Below are 22085 nucleotides of genomic sequence, written 5' to 3'. Positions count from 1 at the left end.
AATAAAAATTATCCTAACTAAAAGTCTGCCCACAGCTTCATGTGGGTTGTCTATATACAAATACATATACACTCACAGAATAAATATGCATACTTATGTTCTAATTAAAATTGAATGGATGTAATTGTTAGCACGTAAATAACTATTTCCCATGGCAATGTTGGTAAATAACATTGTTGGAAAAACGTTGTGTTTTTTTTAAATGCAATTCCTTTAATTAATTAAGAGGATATAACTGAATATTTACAGGCCATGTTTTACAAAAAGCTCTTTAATTAAAAACTCCTTCAATTTGTTTCAAGGGTTTCATAAAAATAGATACATATGCAATCATATTTCAAGGTACAACCTAATCTCACCAAATATGGTTTAGAACAACATTACACTCGTCCTTCCACATTTGTTGGGGTTAGGGGCACAGGACCCCTGTGAATGTATAAAATAATAAAAACTCTATGTTTTTACTTGAGAGAACATTGCTCTAGGAATCTCTAAGTCCTCCAGTGCAATGTCTGCCAGACAGTGACTATAGAATTGCACTGGAGGAACTACAAATGCCTAGTCGAGTGTTCTGTCTAGGAATCCCTAGGTCCTTCAGTGTGACTTTTGGCTAAGGTTGACCATAGAGTTGCCCTGGAGGACCTAGATATTCCTAGAGAGAACATGTTAATAAAATCTATGAATAATCAAATCCGCAAATATCAAAGCTGCAAATAAGGAGGGGTGAGTGTCATTGTTTATGGTACCAAAAAGATAAATTATCAAGTAATACAGATTGTAGCACACATCATGTCCTTTCCTATTTATATTGTGTATGATCAGAAATGGGATTAAAATTATATTCTGTAACCATCAAGGGCATTTGAAAACAACTGAATGATGAAGCTGCCATTCATCACCTGCTTTCCTTACTGCTTCATTAAGTCCAATCTATCTTAGTCAAACACAGACAATTTACAGTATAACCCTCACGAACTAGGATAAAAAATGCATTGTAGAGTTTTACTAACACTGGAATTGGGATTAAAATGTATAACCGATTGTTTGTGTATGCAGAATAAAGTGTTTTGTAATATAACAGAGTAATACAAGGTGTTACATAATAATATTACTGTTTGCTTTCCAAAGTAATATATCACATTACTTCTTTGTATCCAGTAATAATATTACTGTTACTCTTTCCTGAGCTGTTCATTACTAATTACAGTTGGCCCTCCAGTTTTGAAGGTTTAGCATTTAAGGATTTGATTATTTGAAGTTTATTTTATTTTACTTTATGACCTACTTCTTGCAAAAGGGGAGCAGCAGTGGCCACTTTTAATAAGGGCATAATGCAGAAGCTTCTCTGCAGAAGCTTTAATAGGCAATATCCTATTAAAAATGGCCACCGCAGTGTCTCTACAAAGAAGTTTATGCATTATGCCCTTATTAAAAATGGTCATTTTTGATGCTCCACTTCCACCAGACGTAGGTCACAGAATCATGCTGGAGGACCTAAAGATTCTCAGGTAAGAAAAATAATGTCATGATTTTTATTTTAGCTCCTTTATTCTCTGAGCTACTTGGAAGCAAAGACACCTCATTTTGGGGGTGAAGTCCTCCAGCTGGTGTGAGAGGAGGGAGGCTTCCGAACATCCCCAAGAGTAAAAGAGTCCCTGGTATATATAAAGCCTTTCCCCCTCCCCCTAACCACTTGTGTAGTGCTTTAAGGCAAACTTAAGGCAGGTTTACTGCCCACAGAAAATTAGAATTACTAGATTGAAAACGGGAAAGAGATGCAGCAATTTTAAATGTAGTGTAAAAGAGGGAATTTTAACAAGTGTTGCTTGTCTTGCAACCACAGAGCAAGCAACACCTGCTGGCAATGACAATCTAGGCACTTTAATGCAGAAGGAACATTTCATTAAAAATAAAAAATATAGTATTTTGGGGCAAGTAATGAGTAATATATACCCATATTACTTTTTACAAGTAATTTGTATAAGTAATTTGTTACTTTTCAAAGTAATACTTTGCAACACCGCCAGTTACCCAAAGCTAGAAAACACAATAAAAATAAAATAAAATCAGAGAAAATAAAAATAAAAATCACTTCTTATATTTTGGGGTATTTTCTGAACTTAGTTAAATCAAGTGCCCTTCATCCAAAGACTTCAACTTCCACCAAACGGATTCAACACACTGACAACAGAACACATCAGTTCTACAGGTATTTTGCTGTATCATGGTTCAATGAACATTAAATTGGTTAGAACCAAAAGGTATACAGATGGAAAATTTGTTCAGGCTTTTTTATGCTGACCTTTTTTTCCTCCTCTTTTTTTGTAGAGTGAAAAGACCTGCCTGTGGTAAGTGGCTGAAATCTGGAGAGAATCATCTAAATCTAACTAATTGTTCAAACAATGAACAGGCCCAATAAATCAATGAAAACTAGGCAAGTTAACATTTAAGAAAGTTCAGCTGATTCAATAGGTCCACAGTTGTGTTTATAACTGTGCAGGTGACAATGCTGCAGAATGTCTACATTGTAGATCTAGTGGTTTATATTCTCCTTGTGCATTAAAAGCCTTTCAGTCATTTAAATATTACGGTGGCAGGCATGATAGAGCTTTCTGATACAGAAAACTTAAAAGTAAATATTTCAGAAAATTCTTTACTGAAGTAGATGTAAGCAAAAAGCATAACTGATTTTACTGAAGATTTGTGAACATGTCAACACAGACTGCAAATCAATGTGGGGAAAAAATTTAAAATGAAGAGAAAAAATGTTCTGTAGCTGTCAGATTTTACTTTGAGTACTTGATGTGTAATAAAGCACATGTCAGGCTCTTCAAAGATTTTGTCCAGAGAACACTAACGCCTGGTGCAATCAAATGTAAATTTCAGTGTACCTTGGGTCTCCATACTCAATTTCCATCCAGACTGAAAAATGACTGTTCACAGAGAGGTGGCTTACACAAGAGTCAAACCATGGGACCATCTAGCTCAGTTATGTCTACCCTGAATAACAGTGGCTGTCTAAGTTTTTCAACTAAGGATTTTCCCACTCCACCTGGAGAGTGACACGGGGAAATCCTACATGCAAAGCAATGGGTTCAGCACTGAGCCATGACTCTTTCCATTTTAGGTTTAGGAAAATCCATGTACTATATATAAAAGGTGGACAGAATTTTCCTTCCTATCAAGGGGAGAAATTAGGCTAGAGAGGTTGCTCGCAAAAGCCTGAGAGTCACTTGCTCTTCCTCTAAATTCATAAAATAATATATACAACATCCTTAGAATTCCTAGAATACAAATGCACTTATGAGACAATTCAGATCCATTCTTCCTGTATATATCCACAGTAAACAGTTGTATACTTAATGAGAGTAAGGGCTGCCTAAAATTTTAAATGGTTTTGAAAGTTTACAAGATAAAATTTGAATGAATTACAAATAAAGCCATACACACCCCAAAATTAAGAAAAGTTGTTTCTGCAGTCTTAAGAAAAGAAAGATTTCTTTATCCTAAAATACAAACTATACTCTAGAACAGAAAACTAAAAAGGCTTTTCAGATTCAAATCCAGCTTACTATGTTATCTTAGTGAAGAGCAATTAGACTTATGTTAACATGTGAGGAGAAAGCACTGCATAAAAGATAAAATAATATTCAATAATATTCTAAATAAGAACATTTCATAAAACCCATATCCATTTAAAATGGGATGCAATACTGCAAATAAACAAAAGAGCTAAAGTGATAGGCATATGATGTAAACATGTGTGCTTTTCCACATGACATCAAGCATGACTAAGCTCATTAATATCCTAGTAGGAGCATATCTGGCCATACTATCAAAATACTGCACTCCTAGTGTTCCCATTAATTTTCTAGGAATCCCGCCATAACCACAGGAATTATAGAGGCAGAGAAAACAAGAAAAAAAATGACAGATGCTTCAGTATGAATTTAGATTGTAGAAATACTGAACAATTCGTTCATTAGGGTCAAAGATCCTTTTAATTTAGGAACTTGATATTTTTTGTAGGATTAATTTAAATTTCAGCCTTCCCCCCCCCTTTAACACAACCAACAATATGTTGTGGGACTGCACCTCTGAGACTAATTAAGAAAAAGAAGTTGCAGAATAAAATTTCATAGACTTTGTCTACGTCTGCATCTGACGAATTAGACCAAGTCTACGAAAGTTTATTCTACAGCTTTTTTCACATAATCTCAAAGGTGCTATAACATCTCTTTGCATTTTGATATTCCAGACTAACATAGCTATGTCTCTGAATACTACGTGGTGTTTCAATATTCTTTATATGATGGTTGTAATCATATGTTCACTCTTATTTCTGGTATATCTATTCATACCTTTTGTAAATCCTCCTACTTGTCTGTTGTCCCCTGTTGGATAACTTGACCACATTTCTCCATTTTTCACATTAACAGCCATTTTGCCCTCCCCTGGAATATTCAACTTGCTTCATCTCACATAAGTCCTTCCATTCTTTTGTCTGCATCCTCTGCTACCTCTTTTTTATTCTTTTATCTATTAATCATGGAATTGAAAAGTTTCTACACCTAAAATCACTTATATTTCTTGGTTGTAACCTCCTTTTCCATAGTTGAAACTCATTACTACTTATTAATAATTTCCTGCTATTTGAAATTTTCTCCATCACACTGCTTTCATAATAAATTTAGCTGATCCTCCATGGTTTGCCACCTGATACCCCTTTTTGTTTTCCTTTCTCCTGGGCATTACTTACTGTCTCTTTTCTCATTTTTATAGTATTGATCAGCATGCTAGGCCTATTCTTGACCACATTTCTCCAGAACATAAATGTTTTGGGCACTTGATGAATAATATATTTTATTATTATTGCTGGAAGTAAAAAGAAAAAGACTTAGTAGAAGTGGATACACTATGCACTGCTTTTATGAATTACTTCTTGGGTATATTTGACTTTAATAATAATTGTTGAATAAGCCAAGTGGGCCAGAATGTATTTGTTCACATAGGTAAAACTAAATCTTATACAGTTGCACTCAAAGCTAACATTTTTATTTTAGTATTATTTAGTATGAAATAATGGTTTGAAATTAGTTGTATGAGGCATATGTATTTGAGTGTTTAAATTAACCCTCAAATACATGTGTCTCATACAATTAATTTCAAACTATTATTTCACTGGCTTTGAAGCTGTCTATCATGGTGATTAAGAGTTAGAAAGAGACTAGCTCCCTTTTCCTTTAAACCAAGAAACCGAGGGTTTGCTTTGAAGCTCAACTAGGGCTTCTCCCTGGATCCTTTCCCACCATTAGCTGACATCGTCAGCAACGAACAGCTGGAAGAGTGTTGGATGTATTCTATACTGCCTTCTCCATTTCTATGGGCAATGTTGAGATTGTTAGGCAGAAGGCAAATCTAGACCTAGTAGATCTAGACTAGTAATCTTTGTCTGATTTGCAAAAATCTCTGGCTATTTTTTTTTAAACAGTAGTGGCAACAAAGTGAATGCCCATGCCCTAAATTATACAGCTGAAATGAGTAAGTCTCCAGTGATCAGAAATTGGAGTTTTGTGTACACAAAACTCTTGGTTTTTGCCCTGGTAGTGCAGCGGATAAATGCTGGCACTGTAGCCACAAAATTGTGAGTTCAATCTCAAGGGGTTCCAGGTTGGCTCAGCCTTCCATCCCTTCATAGGTCGGTAAAATCAGTACCCAGCTGTGGGGAGACTGTAAACAACTTAGAGTGCACTGAATTGACTAGGAAGCGGTATGGAAATGTAAATGCTATTGCTATTGGTTAATTTTTCATCTAACTCTAGTGGATTTGGAGTCATTGTGTAAAATAAAAGGTAAATTGTGTAAACGTAGATGCTAGTTATCTCTGCTGTAAGACAACAAGGAATTAGGCATCTTACATTTTGAATGAATTACTGACTCACTTACTGCTACAGTGCTATGCTACCATCTGGGGCCAGAGCTGAAAGATCAGCCTGGATCGTGTGATCTGAACCTTGACTGTGGAACACTCTAGCCAAGGAAATTGGTCTGGCCCTACCTCTTTTGAGTTCCCAGCAGGCAATCAAAGAAACATTGTTCTACATGGCATTCAATGTTTGAAATTGCTGTTTTAACTGGATTCTAATATTGCTTTAGACTGCTTTTAGGAGTTTTTAAAGAATATTTTAATGTGTTCTTGAAATGGTTTTGTTTTATTTGTATTGTATTTATAATTTTAATGGTTTCAATTTGTTCATCACCTTGGGAGCTCTTGTGGGCTGGACAGTGATACAGAAATACTTTAACCCAATAATAAAATAAATAATAAAACCTGAAAATGAAATAAAGTGGTATCTCTTTTTAGACAGGAATCAAGACATATGCATACATACACTATTCAGACACCCACACTTTTGTACACTGGACAAGCACTGTAAAAATATTTTTCTCTGACTTCCGATGCATGACAAAGTTCTTATCTGTTAGCACCAAGCTGTAGCTATCCCAATGGAATGCTGCAAGATAAACACCAAGTCTATGAATAGCATGCACAGACAGAGCCTCTCTACACAAAGGTTAAAGTCACTGCATACTCAATGCTTTCTGTGCTGGCTTTAACTATAATGTAAAGTGGAGATTCAGAACTCCAGCTATAAAGTATCATATTGCTACAATCAACTTTTCCCTACACTGTCCAGTAACCTTTTCAATTGACAATCAGTATGACCTGTTATTCAAAGTGTGGAAATTTGCAAAAGACTGAACAATCAATTTCAACAAGTTCCATGGGTCTGGAGGTCTTTCTGGCTATAAATTAAATAGATGATGATGATGAAGATGATGATGATGATGATGATGATGATGATGATAAAACCCATACTAGAAACCATGCCCTATGGAGAGCATTTTAGAAAGCTGGATATATTTAGCCTGGAGAAAAGAAGGTTAAGGGGAGATATAATAGCCCTGTTTAAGTATTTTAAAGGGTGTCATATTGAGGCTGGAGCAATGGATGCAAGCTACAGAAAAAGATTCCACTTAAATCTCAGGAGGAACTTTCTGACAGCAACTGCTGTTTGACAGTGGCACACACTCCCTCAGAGTGTGGTGGAGTCTCCTTCTTTGGAGGTTTTTAAACAGAGGCTGGATGACCACCTGTCAGGAGTGCTCTGATTGTGTGTTCCTGTATGGCACGGGATTGGACTGGATGGCCCTTGTGGTCTCTTCCAACTCTATGATTCTATAATGATAAATTTTATGAAGCCACAGTTACATGTAATATCTTAAAATGGGGGAGGGGGAATTTAGAGCAGTTTAGTAAATAATACAGTCACACAGATCTAATTGGAACTGCTAATCCCACCTAGACTAGACACATTGAATCAATGGGAAATGAAGGGAAACGGGAAAGTCAGTATTTATATAAGTACCACTAGCTTCAGTGTGGCATACATCTTCTGAACCTATAGGATAGTATTTCCTTTAAAATGCCCTACTGAAACCCTTTTCAAGCAAAATGAAAAACCAGAGGAAATTAACAGTGTATTAAAGATGAACAGTAGTTAAGATTGAAAAACTAAATCATGTGTGGCGGATTGCAAACATACACATCTCCAAAGCAATCCTGACACCAAATGTGAACTAAATCTTTATGAGGTATGCAATGCAACATATTATTGATTTGAGACATATTTATTTATTTATTCACTTATTTTATTTCTCTTACCCTGTTTTGTGGGATCAGTTTCAGTAGATGGAGCCTATGGATGAGGACAAGACACTTTCAGTGATGTGGCCAACCACATGTCCTTTTGGCACTTGGCCACCTTAGTTTTTAAAGTTAAAGCTGGCGGTGGGGGCTTTGTTTGTTGCTGGCTCCAGGAGGTGGTCAGTGTATACCTATGTGAGGAAGTGGTGCCAACTTGTATGACAGCCTCTGAAACAGACTGCCTTGCACCCAGAGACTTATACCAAGCACCAGTCAGTTATAGTCCTTTGGATTAAGGTGAATGAGAGGGTGATCGTGGCACAGCTGCAGAAGCTCTTGGATCCCACCTAGTTGCAAAGGCTCTGTTCTCCCCCTCCCCACAGATGGCAGAAACTGCAGATGGTCATGCCCACATTATTCAATGGTAGCGACATGCACACTGATGCATCTGTGCATCACACTCTACATGTCTGTACAGATAGATGTTCATTATGTCGAGGGGCACAAAGCTAATCCTAATCCAACTATTTACTCCACCTATTCTGTGGAAATATGTTTTCATAGCAAGAATGGAGAACCTGTGGCCCTCTAAGTTTGTGCAATTGCAGCTCCCACAAGCCTTGTTTATTGGCTATTCTGGCTGGGGATAATAGAAGTTTGAGTCCAACATAATTTGAGGCCATAGCAATGTTAAGAACAAATAATAGACCCTATACCAGTAGTGCACTGATGTAGTTCTATGTTGCTTAATACAAACAGCATATAATTCTACTGTATGCTAACAGTAGCAAATCACAGTACGTCCCATACTGATTAGCATTTCTAGCTACCACCACTAATACATGTACATCTTCATTAATATTTTTAAATGGCCAGTGGCTATTTACAGTGAAAGCTGGAGAACATTAATATTGTACATGAATCATTAGCTTTTGGTTACTCTCTCAGTGCCCTCCAACAACAAATGAAGTGTATAAATAGCTTGCTGCTACTGGCACCTGCTTCCCAGACACTGTCCAGTGGTTAATATTTGTATTCCTTTTCACTATTTGTGACTTTACTCACTTTCTGCCTCCTTTTCAATTCACCAAGATACATTACTAGAAGCTATTCACTATAAATTTCATGCCTGCTGATTTCACCCTGCCCCACCTCATTTTTCTTGTTAAGAAAAACAAGCAAAGAGCTGTGTACATTTGTAATGGTTAGATTGTTTTACAGGGAGCTGGGAGAGACAGATACACTTTCTGTCTATTAATTTCCCCATCCATGCAAGTAGTAACTTCCATCCTAGTAGAAATGCTAGACAATGCAACACTGCAAATTTCTCATCCAAACCATGTGTGAATGTTGTGTAAAGCTGACAAGCAGTTAAGTCAGAAAGTTGTTTGTTTCCTTTTCTGCTTGAACCTCTCACTATGCTTTGTGATGATAATTATATCAGCATCACCAATGCCAGTGCCACCTTCCTTTCCCCTCCTATGTATATGTCACTTTACAATGAACTGGTGTGACATGCCTCTAGTCCAAGGTCATGGCATTCTAATATGGCCACAGGAATGGGGATAATGTTGGCAAAAGTAAGCAGAGCAATAATATCTTATTATTTCAGTTATGTTTAGCATAATTGCAATACATGAAGGGACTATCAAGTTTATCAAAATGCCTCATGGAAAAGATGAATTTTAGGAAGGTACTTGGAAAACAGTTCAGGCATGGGGACAGCAAGGAGAAATAGGGAGATAAGTTTCAGAGAGCAGAAGAGCGAATGTGGTGAAGTTTAATAAGCAAAGATTGTGTGAAGACATGTAAGCCACTTCTATAGAATCCAGAAATGGACTGGAACACCAGTCCAATAACTTAAGTAGATGAATCACATGATCAAAGAGATTTTGTGGCTGTTATGCCTTCAAGTAACTTCTGACTTATGGCGACCCTAAGGCAAACCTATCATGGGGATTTCGTACTCAGAGGGATGTTGTCTTTCATTCTGTGGCTGAGAGAGTATGACTTGCCCAAGATTACCCAGTGGGTTTCCAAGGCTGAGTGGGGATTTGAACTTTGATCTCCTAGTATTTTTGTTAAACAGTCACACCACTCTGCCACCTTGGCTCTTTCAAAGAGATAAAAGAGGTGAATAATTTTGCAACAGAATGCTGGATGGAAGCTGTGACAGTAGAAGACCACCAAAAACCTACAATAACTGATCATTTAAAAGATAAGGAGGGCAAAGAATTTTCAGTAACTTCTGCCAAAAGTTGCACTAGAGGACCTAGAGATTCCTAGAAATATTCTAGGAATAGTGTTTTTTATTTGCATCCCCCCCCCCCAAATCGGGCTGCTTTCATAGGGGTACTATATCCTTAATCCCAGCAAATGCGGAGGGCCCACTGTAGATCAATCCTAGTTCAGTTCTTAACTGATAATCAGTCACCATTACCCATTGTAAATATATATCCAGTACATGTTATTCTGTGCATAACTCCAATGTGTATTGCTTTACTTATTCACTTGCTGCCACGTGCATGCTCCTTGTCTTAATAAAATGGTTTTACCTTTATTGGCCACCTTCATTTATTTTATTATTATTATTATTTTGGTATGAGGATGCAGGAAAGAAATATTCACAACAACAACAATTCTTTATTATGTTCCAAAGACCCAGCAAACATATTCATACCAATGTTCCATTATTTATACTCTATATGAACAGGCAGACACATATATACGATATTGTAGGCTACTACAAACTTACTGTCTAAGTTTTAAGATAAGCAAACATATTATAGACAAAAATACATTTAGCAAAATACATTTAAAACATTACAGGCTGCTGTAATATTATCTTAACCATATTATAGCCAAATCAGTGAACGCTTCCATAAGAGTTTAGTATTTGATACACTAGATGTATCTATTTTGCATAGTTCACAATGTGTGTCAACTGAGACATACAGAAAAGACTTTCCATCTTGCATCTACATGACCTGTATGTTCACAACTGTAGCCTCAACCTATGATTGCTCACTATTTTTCAGAAGATAAATTATTTGTCATTTTGCTGGATTCATATATTTGATAGATGCAATCAGTACTGACTCATTTTTCACCTGGAACAAAGTGTTACTCTTGAAAAGCACCCTGTATATCTTTTTGACTTGTGTTAAAGGTCCTATATCATGGGACATCAATATTTCATGTCCGTTATTAAAGACATTCTTTTTATGTCCTCCAGCTAGAACCAGTTTTCACCTTGGCAGTGGTAATATATGGTGTTGGGAAGGAATCTGTGATTGATCCTGATTTTTTTTCCCCACCACAGACTTCATTTTAGAAATACTGTATATTTATCTCATACTTCTTAGAGCATCTCAATTAACTGCTTAAAATGTAAGGCTGCATTCCTGCTGGAACTCTGAATTTTGCATTCAAACTTTATATGTGAAAAATTTTTAAATGTGAAAGTAATTTTTATCAAAATTTATTTCACTAAGAGAGCCAGCATGGTAAAGTGGTATGAGTGTTGTACTACTACCCTGGAGACCAGGGTTTGAATTGCTGCTCAGCCATGGAAACCCATTGCATGATCTTGGGCAAGTCACATTCTCTCAGCCTCAGGGAAGGGCAAAGGCAAACTCTTCTGCACAATTTTTACCAAAAAATGAAAACAAACAAACAAACAAACAAACAAAAACAAAACAAAACCATAACAACAAAAAAAAAAAAAAAACAGTGAAAGGTTCAACTTAGAGTCACCATAATTTGAAAAGACTTGGAGGCACATAACACACACACACAGACACACACATATACACAGAGGTTAATTAAACTATTTGTATTTTTTCCATGATGTCAAAGAATGTCAAGAACATCACAATGATAGAAACATAACTAGTAGCAAAAATTTGGGGACACGCCCCTAAAAACAATGCAAAGCAAACTCCATTGTGTATAATGAACAATGCAAAGCAAACTCCATTGCGTACCTAAAAAACAATGTCGATCCAATCAGAACAGCAAGTGAGTAAGGTGCAAAATGCAGAACTTCCTCCTATCCTCAGCCTAGCTTCCTTGCTAATTTTCAGAGGAGCTCCAATATAGGAAATATGCATGGCTGTGAGAAATCTGTCTAGAAAGGTGTGTTTGGGGGAAATTTGCAACAAGCAAAGCCTTAGTCACATCTCCTCTTCTGTTAAATTCTGCATTCCAAGCTCTATGACTTTATGAGTGGAGTAAATTTATACAGTTGGACCTGACTTTGGCCCGATTTAAATGGGACTTTGCGCCGCCCCCGTCATGTGCTAGGGGTTGGCCGAGGATGTAGCGTCCATACCGGCCTCACCCCAGCACGTGACGGGGGTGTCAAAATGGTGGCTCCCTATACACACGGGTGCTGTCATTTTGATGCGACGCGCGCGTAGCGTCCAAACACCCCAGCATCTTTGTGATGTCGCAAGTGCGCCATTGGCATCTTGTGCTGTCACAAAGGCGCCACAAGAAGAACCCCGCTTTTTGTGGGTTCTTTTTGTTCCGCAATGGAGCCGTGTGGTTTGTCTGCTGCGGCTCCCTCGCGGAGCAAACCAGGGTGGTGGGAGACCACCCTTTTTGGGCAGTCTGTATCCTGCCTATATTTCCTTTCTTTCTACAGAAATGGACCGTGTTTATTTCACCCTATACTGATTGCTTGCTGTAAAATATTTTGAGTTTTATAATGGTAAAAAGGTGAAAAGAAGACTCCATTCCATGAATAGTGATCTGAATTTCCTAAAAACTTGGTCATCCACTACCTATACAAAGGCCAAAGATAGCAAGGGATATCAAACAACATAAAATAGAATCCACCAATGGCTGGAGGCAAGAGCCCTAAAACCACATTACCGAAATACCAGGTGAAGTTCAAGCATGCTGTCTGAAATCTACCACTACTTTTGTTTGTTTAATTTCAAGTGAAAAGAACAAAGGTATCCTATGGTTTATCCTACCGTTGTAAGTATTACAAATGGGCAAGGAGCATCTAGCGAAGTAAAAAGGATGAGCTGGGCGATGCTGCTTTTGTCATCATGTTTACTTTATTCACAGAATTATATTCCAATGGCTTTTATCTAGTTCTCTCCAAGTGTTTATTAGGGTGCAATTTTTTTCCAGATTGGATTAGTCCAACAAAAGACAGCATAAGTGGTCACACTACTTGCTTGAAATGCATAACTACCATATATACTTGACTGTAAGTTGACCTCATGTATAAATCGAGGGCAGGATTTCGGGGCAAAATTATGGATTATTATATGACCTGTGGATAAGTGACGGTAAAATGTAGGGGCATGTAATAAAGATCTAAATGATGAAGCAAAGGAAAACAATGTCAAAGAACTTACAAAATTCCAGCAAGCATAAGTTTTGTGTTCACACTAAAGTCTGGATGGATGAGATGGTAGAGGGCAGTCAATGGTTCCAGAACAAATTATACCCTTGGCTTACACCAGAGGATGGTTCCTTTTTTAAAATAAGAGTTAAAGTACAGTACTTACATTGACCTGTGGATAAGTTGACTCAGTTTTTTTCTATCAATTTTTTTGACTAAAATTTCTAGACGTATACATGAGTATATACAGTATTCATATGCAAAGACACTAATAACTAGCTATTGGGAGATATTAAGATTTCTTTGTGGAACAGTATCTGGCAATGTACATCTACAAATGGTGTAGACTCTGCTTTTTAATCTTAAAGAACAAACCATGCACTTTTACTTAAAATTAAATTCAATGGAAATTATTCCTACTGCATACTGTATACAGTAATGCAGCCTTAGCTCATCAAACGCACTGTTTTTCAAAACATGTCAAAGCCAAACTAACAAGGATCCTGTAAAAGCAAAGCACTCTTACCACATATCAAGGCAAGTGGAATACTCTGTTGAGCCTAAGAGGACATCAGGAGGTCTGTACCACAAGGTAACCACTTCATTAGAATATGTATGACTGGGGACAGATTTGGCTCTTGCAAGTCCTATAGGGTAAATACAAACATAAACAAGGAATAAGCATTTATAGAAACAAAGACTACTTTAGATCATTAAATACCATGTTGCACACAAGTGTGCTTGAAATTTTGCTTCTGCTGCCTGTGTGTTAAATTATCTTTCAGCACATCATTAACAAAATGACAATTCATAAAATATCAAGAGGGAGGACTAATTATTTTAGTAAATATAATTTAATAATAATTTGTTTTATTTATATACCGCTATTCCAAAAATCATAGCAGTGAACAGCAAGTAAGCTAATTAGCACATAAGCTAATTTGCCCCCAACAGTCTGGGTACTCATTTTAGCGACCTCGGAAGGATGCAAGCCTGAGTCGAGCTTGGGCCCTTTTGCTGGTCTTGAACTTGCAACATTGTGGTTTCGAGTGAATGGCTGCAGTACAGGCATTTAACCACTGCGCCACCAGGGCTCCTTTTCCTCTTTATATTCAGGACTTCACCCTTCCTTTTTATCAGGCATTATGCCTTAACCAGATACTGCAAAATGTATAAGAGACGAGGGATTGTGTGTGCCAGCCCTATCTTCTATATCCTGTAGATGCTAGGCCCACCCTCTCTGCTCATGATCTTCTCGTGCTGAATAGGAAGGTCTACAGATGGGTTAGTTCCAGGTCAAAGCCTCCATGTTATCAGGAATCCTGTCCTGTATTGGGAATGGTGGAACATAAAGTTTAAGTGGTGCTCCCTCATCTACAGTTGTTTCACTGTCATATATAGCTGTAAAATACAGCACTCAGGCTGGGGGCTAGCTGACATCTTCCCAGCAGCACACCAGAAAAGGTTAAGCATGAAGTTTCCTTTCATTTTCTCCCATTCCTAGGTGCCTAAACAACACTGCAAGTATCCTGTATCAGGCTTGCTGGAGCAATGAATCTTATAAAACCAGCTCCAAATTCACCAGAACTGAGGGCTGCATATGCATGCTACTCATGAATTACAGCAAAATCAACAACAACAAAAAGTCAGAAGCACAGAAGCCTGTTATTGGAATCTGGATACAACTGCATATGTATTAAGCCCCATTTAAACCCCACTCATGAACCGAAAAAGGCTCCCAGATCAGCTTATTAAAAAAATCAATATTTTGTCCTAAATCCTGTTAGTAGTCCCAACTAGAGTAAGGACACAGCATCACATGGTGAGTCAACACATAGGTACATCAAACTGATTCAACATGCTTATTCTAGTTGGGAGTTTTAAGAGAAATGAGGCAGTTGTCCTCAGGCCAACAGTTTAAAGATCCAATTATAAAATAAATTATAAATTATATTATTACTGTACTATTAAAAATTTGGAAAAAACATGGTACTCAAGCTATAAATGAAAGATAGTCATCATTGCTGTCCCAGGTGCTGTAGGGTATATTTCAGAGGAAGAAACTGGCAATGCCACCTTCGAATATCCCTTGGCTAAAAAAACCCTATGGAATTCTTGGGGTCACCATAAGACAGGCAATTTGAAGGCACACAAAAACACATATCATTGTTGGCTTTTCCCATCTTTTGACGGATAACCTAGACATGGAGACATACTTCATGTTGTTTATGCATCCAAACATGCTTACTCATGCAAAATTTATCTAACTGCTTCCTCCTACTGGGAGAAAGCTGTAGGACAGGATTAATTAGCACAGCATGTGCCATCACATTGTTTGAGGATTCCTTGTTTGTTTCCATGGTTACACCGCAGGAAGCCGCACATTCTTTCTTTGGAAAGTCAGCCCTGCTTGTATTGGTGATCATCAGAACTTTTAATTTTAAGAGCAGCAACGAACATAAAGTCAAAAGGTAATGGAAAAAGATTGCCAGGTGAGCATATAATATTTGCTCTCAGTTGTGGCATGAAGACAGATTTATATGGATAGCTTCATGATAATCCTGTGAACTGTCTTTCAGATCTTGCTCTTTCTAAAAGATAAAAAGGTCACCCAAAAGGCACCCTGCTGCTACAACTCAATTCTTTACAGTAACAAGACAACAATGAGGCAGTTGTTAGAAGTCAAGGCACATCACCTAATCATCAAGCCTACCATAAACCCAACATAAAACCTCTACAAAATAGTAGGTGAAGGAGCTGTGCTATTTATGTTTTCCTTTGTGTACTTCCTTCATGCTGAAAATGCTACTGACAATGCATAATCAAGATCATTTAATGCCAATTAAATTCCCCTCAGTGTGCCATATCCAATCTTTTAAGCACATAAATAATGTGGTTAAAGCCACATTTTCCCTCCAAATGTTCAACACAAGGTTACATACCGAGTAGTGATTTCAATCTGTGCTAAGTATAGATTGCAACGTGTACTCACTATTCAGTAGTAATCCATTTGGAACACTTGCTATCTAGCTTTATATATTAGTTTTTCAATGTTCATGAAAGTGAACACTTTACAATCATCTAAAACAACTAGCTATTCAAGTCAGGGCATTCCTTTTTGATCTTACAATCACACAGACACTGTTTCATAGGTTTAAAAACTATGATTACATGTACATTTTTAACTGTTTCACCCTGTATGCATACTCTCAAATTAGAAACCATTCACAAATAGATTTTCAAATAATAAAATTACCATGATCTTGGTAAACTTTGTTATATTGTGAATTCAGAAAGGGTAAATACGATACATTTATGTTTCAAGAGGGTGACTGTCTTGATTCCTGCTTGTGACTTGGAAGAGCATTCCTGTATTGGTACAAGTTAGTAGAAGGCTGTTTAGGATGTTCAGAATACCCATATTTCCTGCTGGATTTGAATCACCAAACGACAATCTGTAGCAATACGCCAAAGATTGCAGTGACTACATATGAAAAACTAGGGCTGGATAATTGCTTGTTTTAACTAGATAATATAAATCAAATCAGCAGGATTTAAATAAATGTTAATCATAGAATCACTGAGTTGGAAGGGCTCCTATGGGCCATCAGATTCAACCCCCTGATCAATGCAAGACTCTCCTTCTAAAGCATCCTCAGCAGGTAGTTGTCCAGCCTCTGTCCAGCAAATGTTGGCTTGCCATTTAGCAACTGACTCTACAGATTTACACTAGCTGGGATGAACAATTAAATATAGGCCTAGGTATACAGCTATTTTATCAAGGCAGCTACAGTTTCTGGTACAGAACAACCAGAATCTTAAGCTAGTTTCAAACCATGGTTTCTGATCTTGTTTGTGTTTGAATGTGGCAATTTCTGTTTCTTAACTTGGATGAAACATGAACCTGTGATTATGGATCTACTTTCTCATTTGGCTGCTCACACTGTGAAGAAAGTCACAAAGGAGCTGGATGCCTGTCTGGCAGTTGATATATGAGCATTCAGACTGGAGCACTATGACAATCACCTGCTCATCAGAAAATGCATTGTTTTCAAGTCATTAGCATCTGATAATAGTTTTAATAATTTCATTCCCTCTGAAGACCCTCAGATCCAGAAAACTGCTGATGGAGGGCTATGAGGGGGGGGAGGTAATGATTTAAGTGTTGGACTAGATGAAGCCACACTCTCTTGGCTTCAGAGGAAGGCAAAGGCAAACCCACTCTGAACAAAACTTGCCAAGAAAACCCATTATAGGGTTGCCACAAGTCAGAAATGGTAACAACAACTTTATTCTCTAAAGCCAGCAATGGTTTATGCTATAAACTAATCTACTAAATGATTCTTCGACCTGATCATCAAACCTAGCAAAGATCAGTTTCATCTCAGTTTGCCTTTGCTTCTCTGAATGCTAATGGCAGGGAGGAAAGGCGCAGATTACCAATCAGAAATACTCTGGGACCAGCTGTAGTGTACCTTCAAGTCATCTATGACTTATAGTGACCCTAAAGCGACCCTAGCACTAAGTTTTCTTGGCAAGATTTGTTCAGAGGGGGTCTGCCATTGTTTTCCTCTGAAGCTGAGTGTGTGTGACTTGCCCAAGGTGACCTGGTGAGTTTCCATGGATGACATGAAGCATATAATAATATGAAGAAGAAGAAGAAGAAGAAGAAGAAGAAGAAGAAGAAGAGAAGAAGAAAAAGTGCTGCCTACTTTTGTTGGCCATGGCAGTTGCAGTGCAAAAATTAACTTTTCCAAGATCTGGGTAAGGCTAATAAGTTGCAGTTCAAAACAGGGGGGAAAATGGAACAAGCCATTGACAAATTGCTCAGTTAACCATAAATGCAATATCTGTTCTTGCCTTAGTAAAACTGCAGTGTCTCTATATCCATGTGATTTACATAATCTGGGTTATCTTATGAATTCTGGTTAGTGTGTCAGCTGCACTCCCTTTTAAAAGATAATGTTATTATCAGTAGTCATGTCTTGTGCTGTGCTCTATATGGGACTTAACTAAAAGCACTGACCTGGATGAAATCAGTGCTTTTTCTACTTAATGAAAACACAGAACTTTTTTTGCAAACACCTAGTCCAGTCCAAATATGTTCTGCTAGCTTTTTGCTCTAGATGCAGTATTTTAAAATAGTATATGGGCAAAAAGAAGTCTGCCATTAAATCAATAATATCTGTCCTTTTAAAAAACAGGGCATAGTGCTTAATATTAAAAAGCAGATCTACTTCAGCGGTACCTTTTCCTTTAATGAAAGTTATTTGTTGTCATGTAAATATTATCTATGAAGATGACTTCAACTAATTACACAAATGTGTGAATGTGATGCAGTAAAGTATTCCAACATAGCAAATTTATTCTTCTTAGGGGTTCAGGGTTAACTGCAAAGGAATTAACAAAACTCTGAACTGGAAATAGATGGGTACACATGACAAATTCAACAGAAATAAATGTAGGTGAAAAATAAGAAAGACATTCTGGGATAGAACTGACAACTATGTTAAACATTCAATCCCATATTTACTTATTTCTGAGTATACCTGCATACATGTGCACACTTGCATTGTAAAGAACTTTATTCAGGTACAAACTGCCAGAAGCAAGCAAGACTAGTACATGCAATTGCCCCTTACAAAGTAAAATAAACTGTAGTAGTAACAACACCTAGACACTGTTCATCTATGCCCAACAACAGGATATAAACCAATATACAGAACATACTTCCATCCTTTTTTTTCCATCAGAACTGTAGCAAAATGATAGGCTCTCATTCCTGTGTCATGTTTCTAATGGAGAGAGAGCAACTGGAAATTGTCTGGCCCAAAGAAAAAATGCTAACCAGCAAGCAATCTATTCATTTAATGAAATAATTCGGGGTGGGGGAAAGGGGAAGACTTGGCTCACTTCTCTCAGAAATACACATATATGATAAAATGATAAAACAAAAATTATTTCATGACTGGAGAGGCTGGTCATCTTTCGGCAAAAGCCAAAAGAAAAGGTACACTGAAACAGAGAAGATTGGTTTAAATCGATCACAGAATGCAAAGGGATAAAGATATTAGAATTTTAAAAAAGAGAAGGTTAGATATGGATAAATTAATCTCATTGGAGAAGAGTGTGTGATCAAATAATGAATGGGATGTTTAAGTTGTGTATTATAAAACTGTACAGTATAATCTACAAAATGGAAGACAAAGTAATTTACAAAAAAAGAAGAACCTGGGACAGGATAGCAAAGGCTTTCATGCTATCCTGCCTATCTGCTTAGGCCACCAAAACTTTGGATGACCAAAGTTTGGGAAACACCAGTCCAGTCGAATTATGAAATACAGTTACATCATGTAGTGAGATTGCTACATTCTGGAGCTGGTAGTTGGCTAGTGATATATGAGTTTTTAATTCCAGGTTTGTATTTACTGTATCACATGAGATTCTCAAGAGATAGTCATGATCTCTTACAAGAATGTCCACTCGGGTACAATCAAAAATCTAAAGTATATTGTTTGATTCAAATACTAACTGTAAGTAGCATTCTAAACTGAATTCTTCACTAATGTATCTATATACACACTTTTGATCTAGCAGTTAGACAACATTCATTTCATCCTTTAGGGCTAAACATCTTTTTAGGGTAGTACAGTGGTGCCTCGGGTTACGAAATTAATTCGTAACGCGGCCGCTTTCGTAACCCGAAAAGCCTTCGTAAGCCGAATTGTCATAGGCGCTAATGGGGAAAAGCCGCGATTCCGTGCGAAAAAGCTGAAAAAAGCACCAAAAGTTTTTTCGTAACCCGAAAAAACATTTGTAACCCGAAACAATAATTCCCTATGGGATTTTTTCGTATCCCGAAAATTTCGTAACCTGGGTATTTCGTATCCCGAGGTACCACTGTATAATTATGTCTGTAAATGCAAATAGGACCATGCCCATCACCTTTAAAATGTTTCGTATTTAATTGCATCTCAGATATCAGTTTTCTTTACCAAATGAATAGTTTTTGAAAAACTCTTAACATGTAATGAATAATATAAATTCATGTTTAATATTATATATTTGCAATATGTAAACATTTATAAAACTCAAATTTTGTTGAAACGTTTAATTTGCAGCCCTGTTGGACTGGAATTTTCAATGTACTTCTAGAAAAGCAGATTCCCTTCCCCCCCTCCATAAGACCATGTTATATATGAACCAATACATTGCAAAATTTATTGAGGCAGAAGCCATGCAAGAAAACACGTTGGAAAACCTTTCCCCCCTCAAACTCATCAACTCCTTTGATGCTTGCTTCACTTTCCAGTTTTCTCCTACTAAATACAGCTCATAAATACATTCTGGCACTGAAACAAAAATGAGAAAAACCTTATCATCTCTATTTCATAAAAGAACGCTAAAAAGTTTCCAATTCCCTGTTCATTCCAATGAGAACCACAGTAACAGCCATATCCCAATGCACTAGAGACTTTCAGTCTACATACAATCGAGTTTAGAAACTGTAAAGCAAAATCTAAAAAAGTTAGTTCTGCAGCTCAAGTTTCATTGCATAGTTTGTAACATAATCCAAAAAGACTTCATTCTTTTTTATAGCTAGCATATTGCATTTGCTAAAAGAGAAATATCAAGTACACATTCAGATCAGTTTTATTTACTTATTGTAAATAAAATTTACTTCTCTTTAACATAGTGAGAACATCTAACAGGGATGAAAAAGATGAAGCCCTCCAGATGGTTTTATATTCCTGCTCCCATCATGCCTAAGTACCAGGGTCCATGGCCAGGAATGCTTGAAGCTCTAATTCATGAATACAGTATCTAAAGGGCCAAAGCTTTCCCAACCTGTTTTAAAACTGATGTCTAGTAGTAGTAGTAGTAATAGGGAAAAAATAACTATTTAGATCTACTTCATACAAAGGTACAAAGTATTGTAGTTTTATTTACCAAATATTTTAAATTTAAAATTTAATTTTTTAAAATTTTATTAATAACCTGGCCTGTAGCCTGTTTCCCTTCAATAGGTGCCAAATGAGCTGCAGTACATTTCACAGCAATAAAATAACTTTTGGTCTGTATCTTGTAGTGTCCAGAATTATGAGAGAAGGGGATTGTTAGCCACAATTAAAAATCCATCAGCTTCAAAACAGTGGGGCGACAAGAATATTTCCCCATAGCATGTTTATCTAACTACAATGATTTCCCAAAAGTCTAGCTCTGTGTATTTGATTTCTTAGCCCCGAGGAGATAAAATATACTAAAGATAAAGCATGTCTTGATACTAAATTAAAAATGTGATTGCACTATGTATTGTTGACTTTTGGAAACCAAATCTGAAGGTCTTCTCCTCTGAGGATGAAAAGTCTTTCTTGTATTTATTATAGCTGAAAGATAAGCCTATCCTAGGAGAAGAGCAGATTGTTTATTGGCATTACTAAGTGCACCCAAATGAACTACCTACATTTATCATGTTTAAAAATTCTATAAGCTTTTGTATTCTATATGATAATCATGGTTTCAAAAAATCCCCTTGCTTTTCTTCTTTTTATTAAACACACTTATAAAGGTGAAAACTCCTGCTACTGACAGCAAGAATATACTACTGCTGGAAAATACAAGCCACCAACAAAAAAATGACCAAACAATATCATAGATATGCTTAAATTATTACTATTATTATTATTATTATTATTATTGCATTCCAAGGGAATACAAAATTTTGTTTAGACCATAAGCCTATAATCATGCAGAAAATAATAGGTTTAGCATATTATTCCCTTCAAATTAAATCATTTGCTCACAGCTAGGGTGTCTCCTGAGCTGAACTCCATCTTTTTCAGATATTCACATATATAGATAATATACGTGAAAGGTATTTTTGTCTTTGGAAATGAAACAATTTCTATGTGTTTCATTTTATCTACCATTAAGGTGACCACAGTCAACATACAAGTATGAGGAAAACTGCGGACACGATCTTTTGACATTTTGCACAGCATTATTTTAAAAATC

General features: G+C 36.8%; 1 protein-coding gene across 1 annotated transcript in view; it reads right to left on the bottom strand.

Moving 5' to 3' along the window:
* CDK14 (cyclin dependent kinase 14) overlaps positions 1 to 22085 on the bottom strand; it is a 220875-nt gene that overhangs the window by 44166 nt on the left and 154624 nt on the right. The window contains exon 8 of the mRNA XM_042472048.1: positions 13597 to 13717. Within this exon, the coding sequence (XP_042327982.1) occupies positions 13597 to 13717 (121 nt within the window). The remainder of the gene's footprint in view (positions 1 to 13596; positions 13718 to 22085) is intronic.

Source organism: Sceloporus undulatus, chromosome 6 (assembly GCF_019175285.1).
Source record: "Sceloporus undulatus isolate JIND9_A2432 ecotype Alabama chromosome 6, SceUnd_v1.1, whole genome shotgun sequence".
Taxonomy (NCBI): Eukaryota; Metazoa; Chordata; class Lepidosauria; order Squamata; family Phrynosomatidae; genus Sceloporus; species Sceloporus undulatus.
Note: the sequence above shows the minus strand (reverse complement) of the source record. Positions and strands in the feature narration are given on the sequence as shown.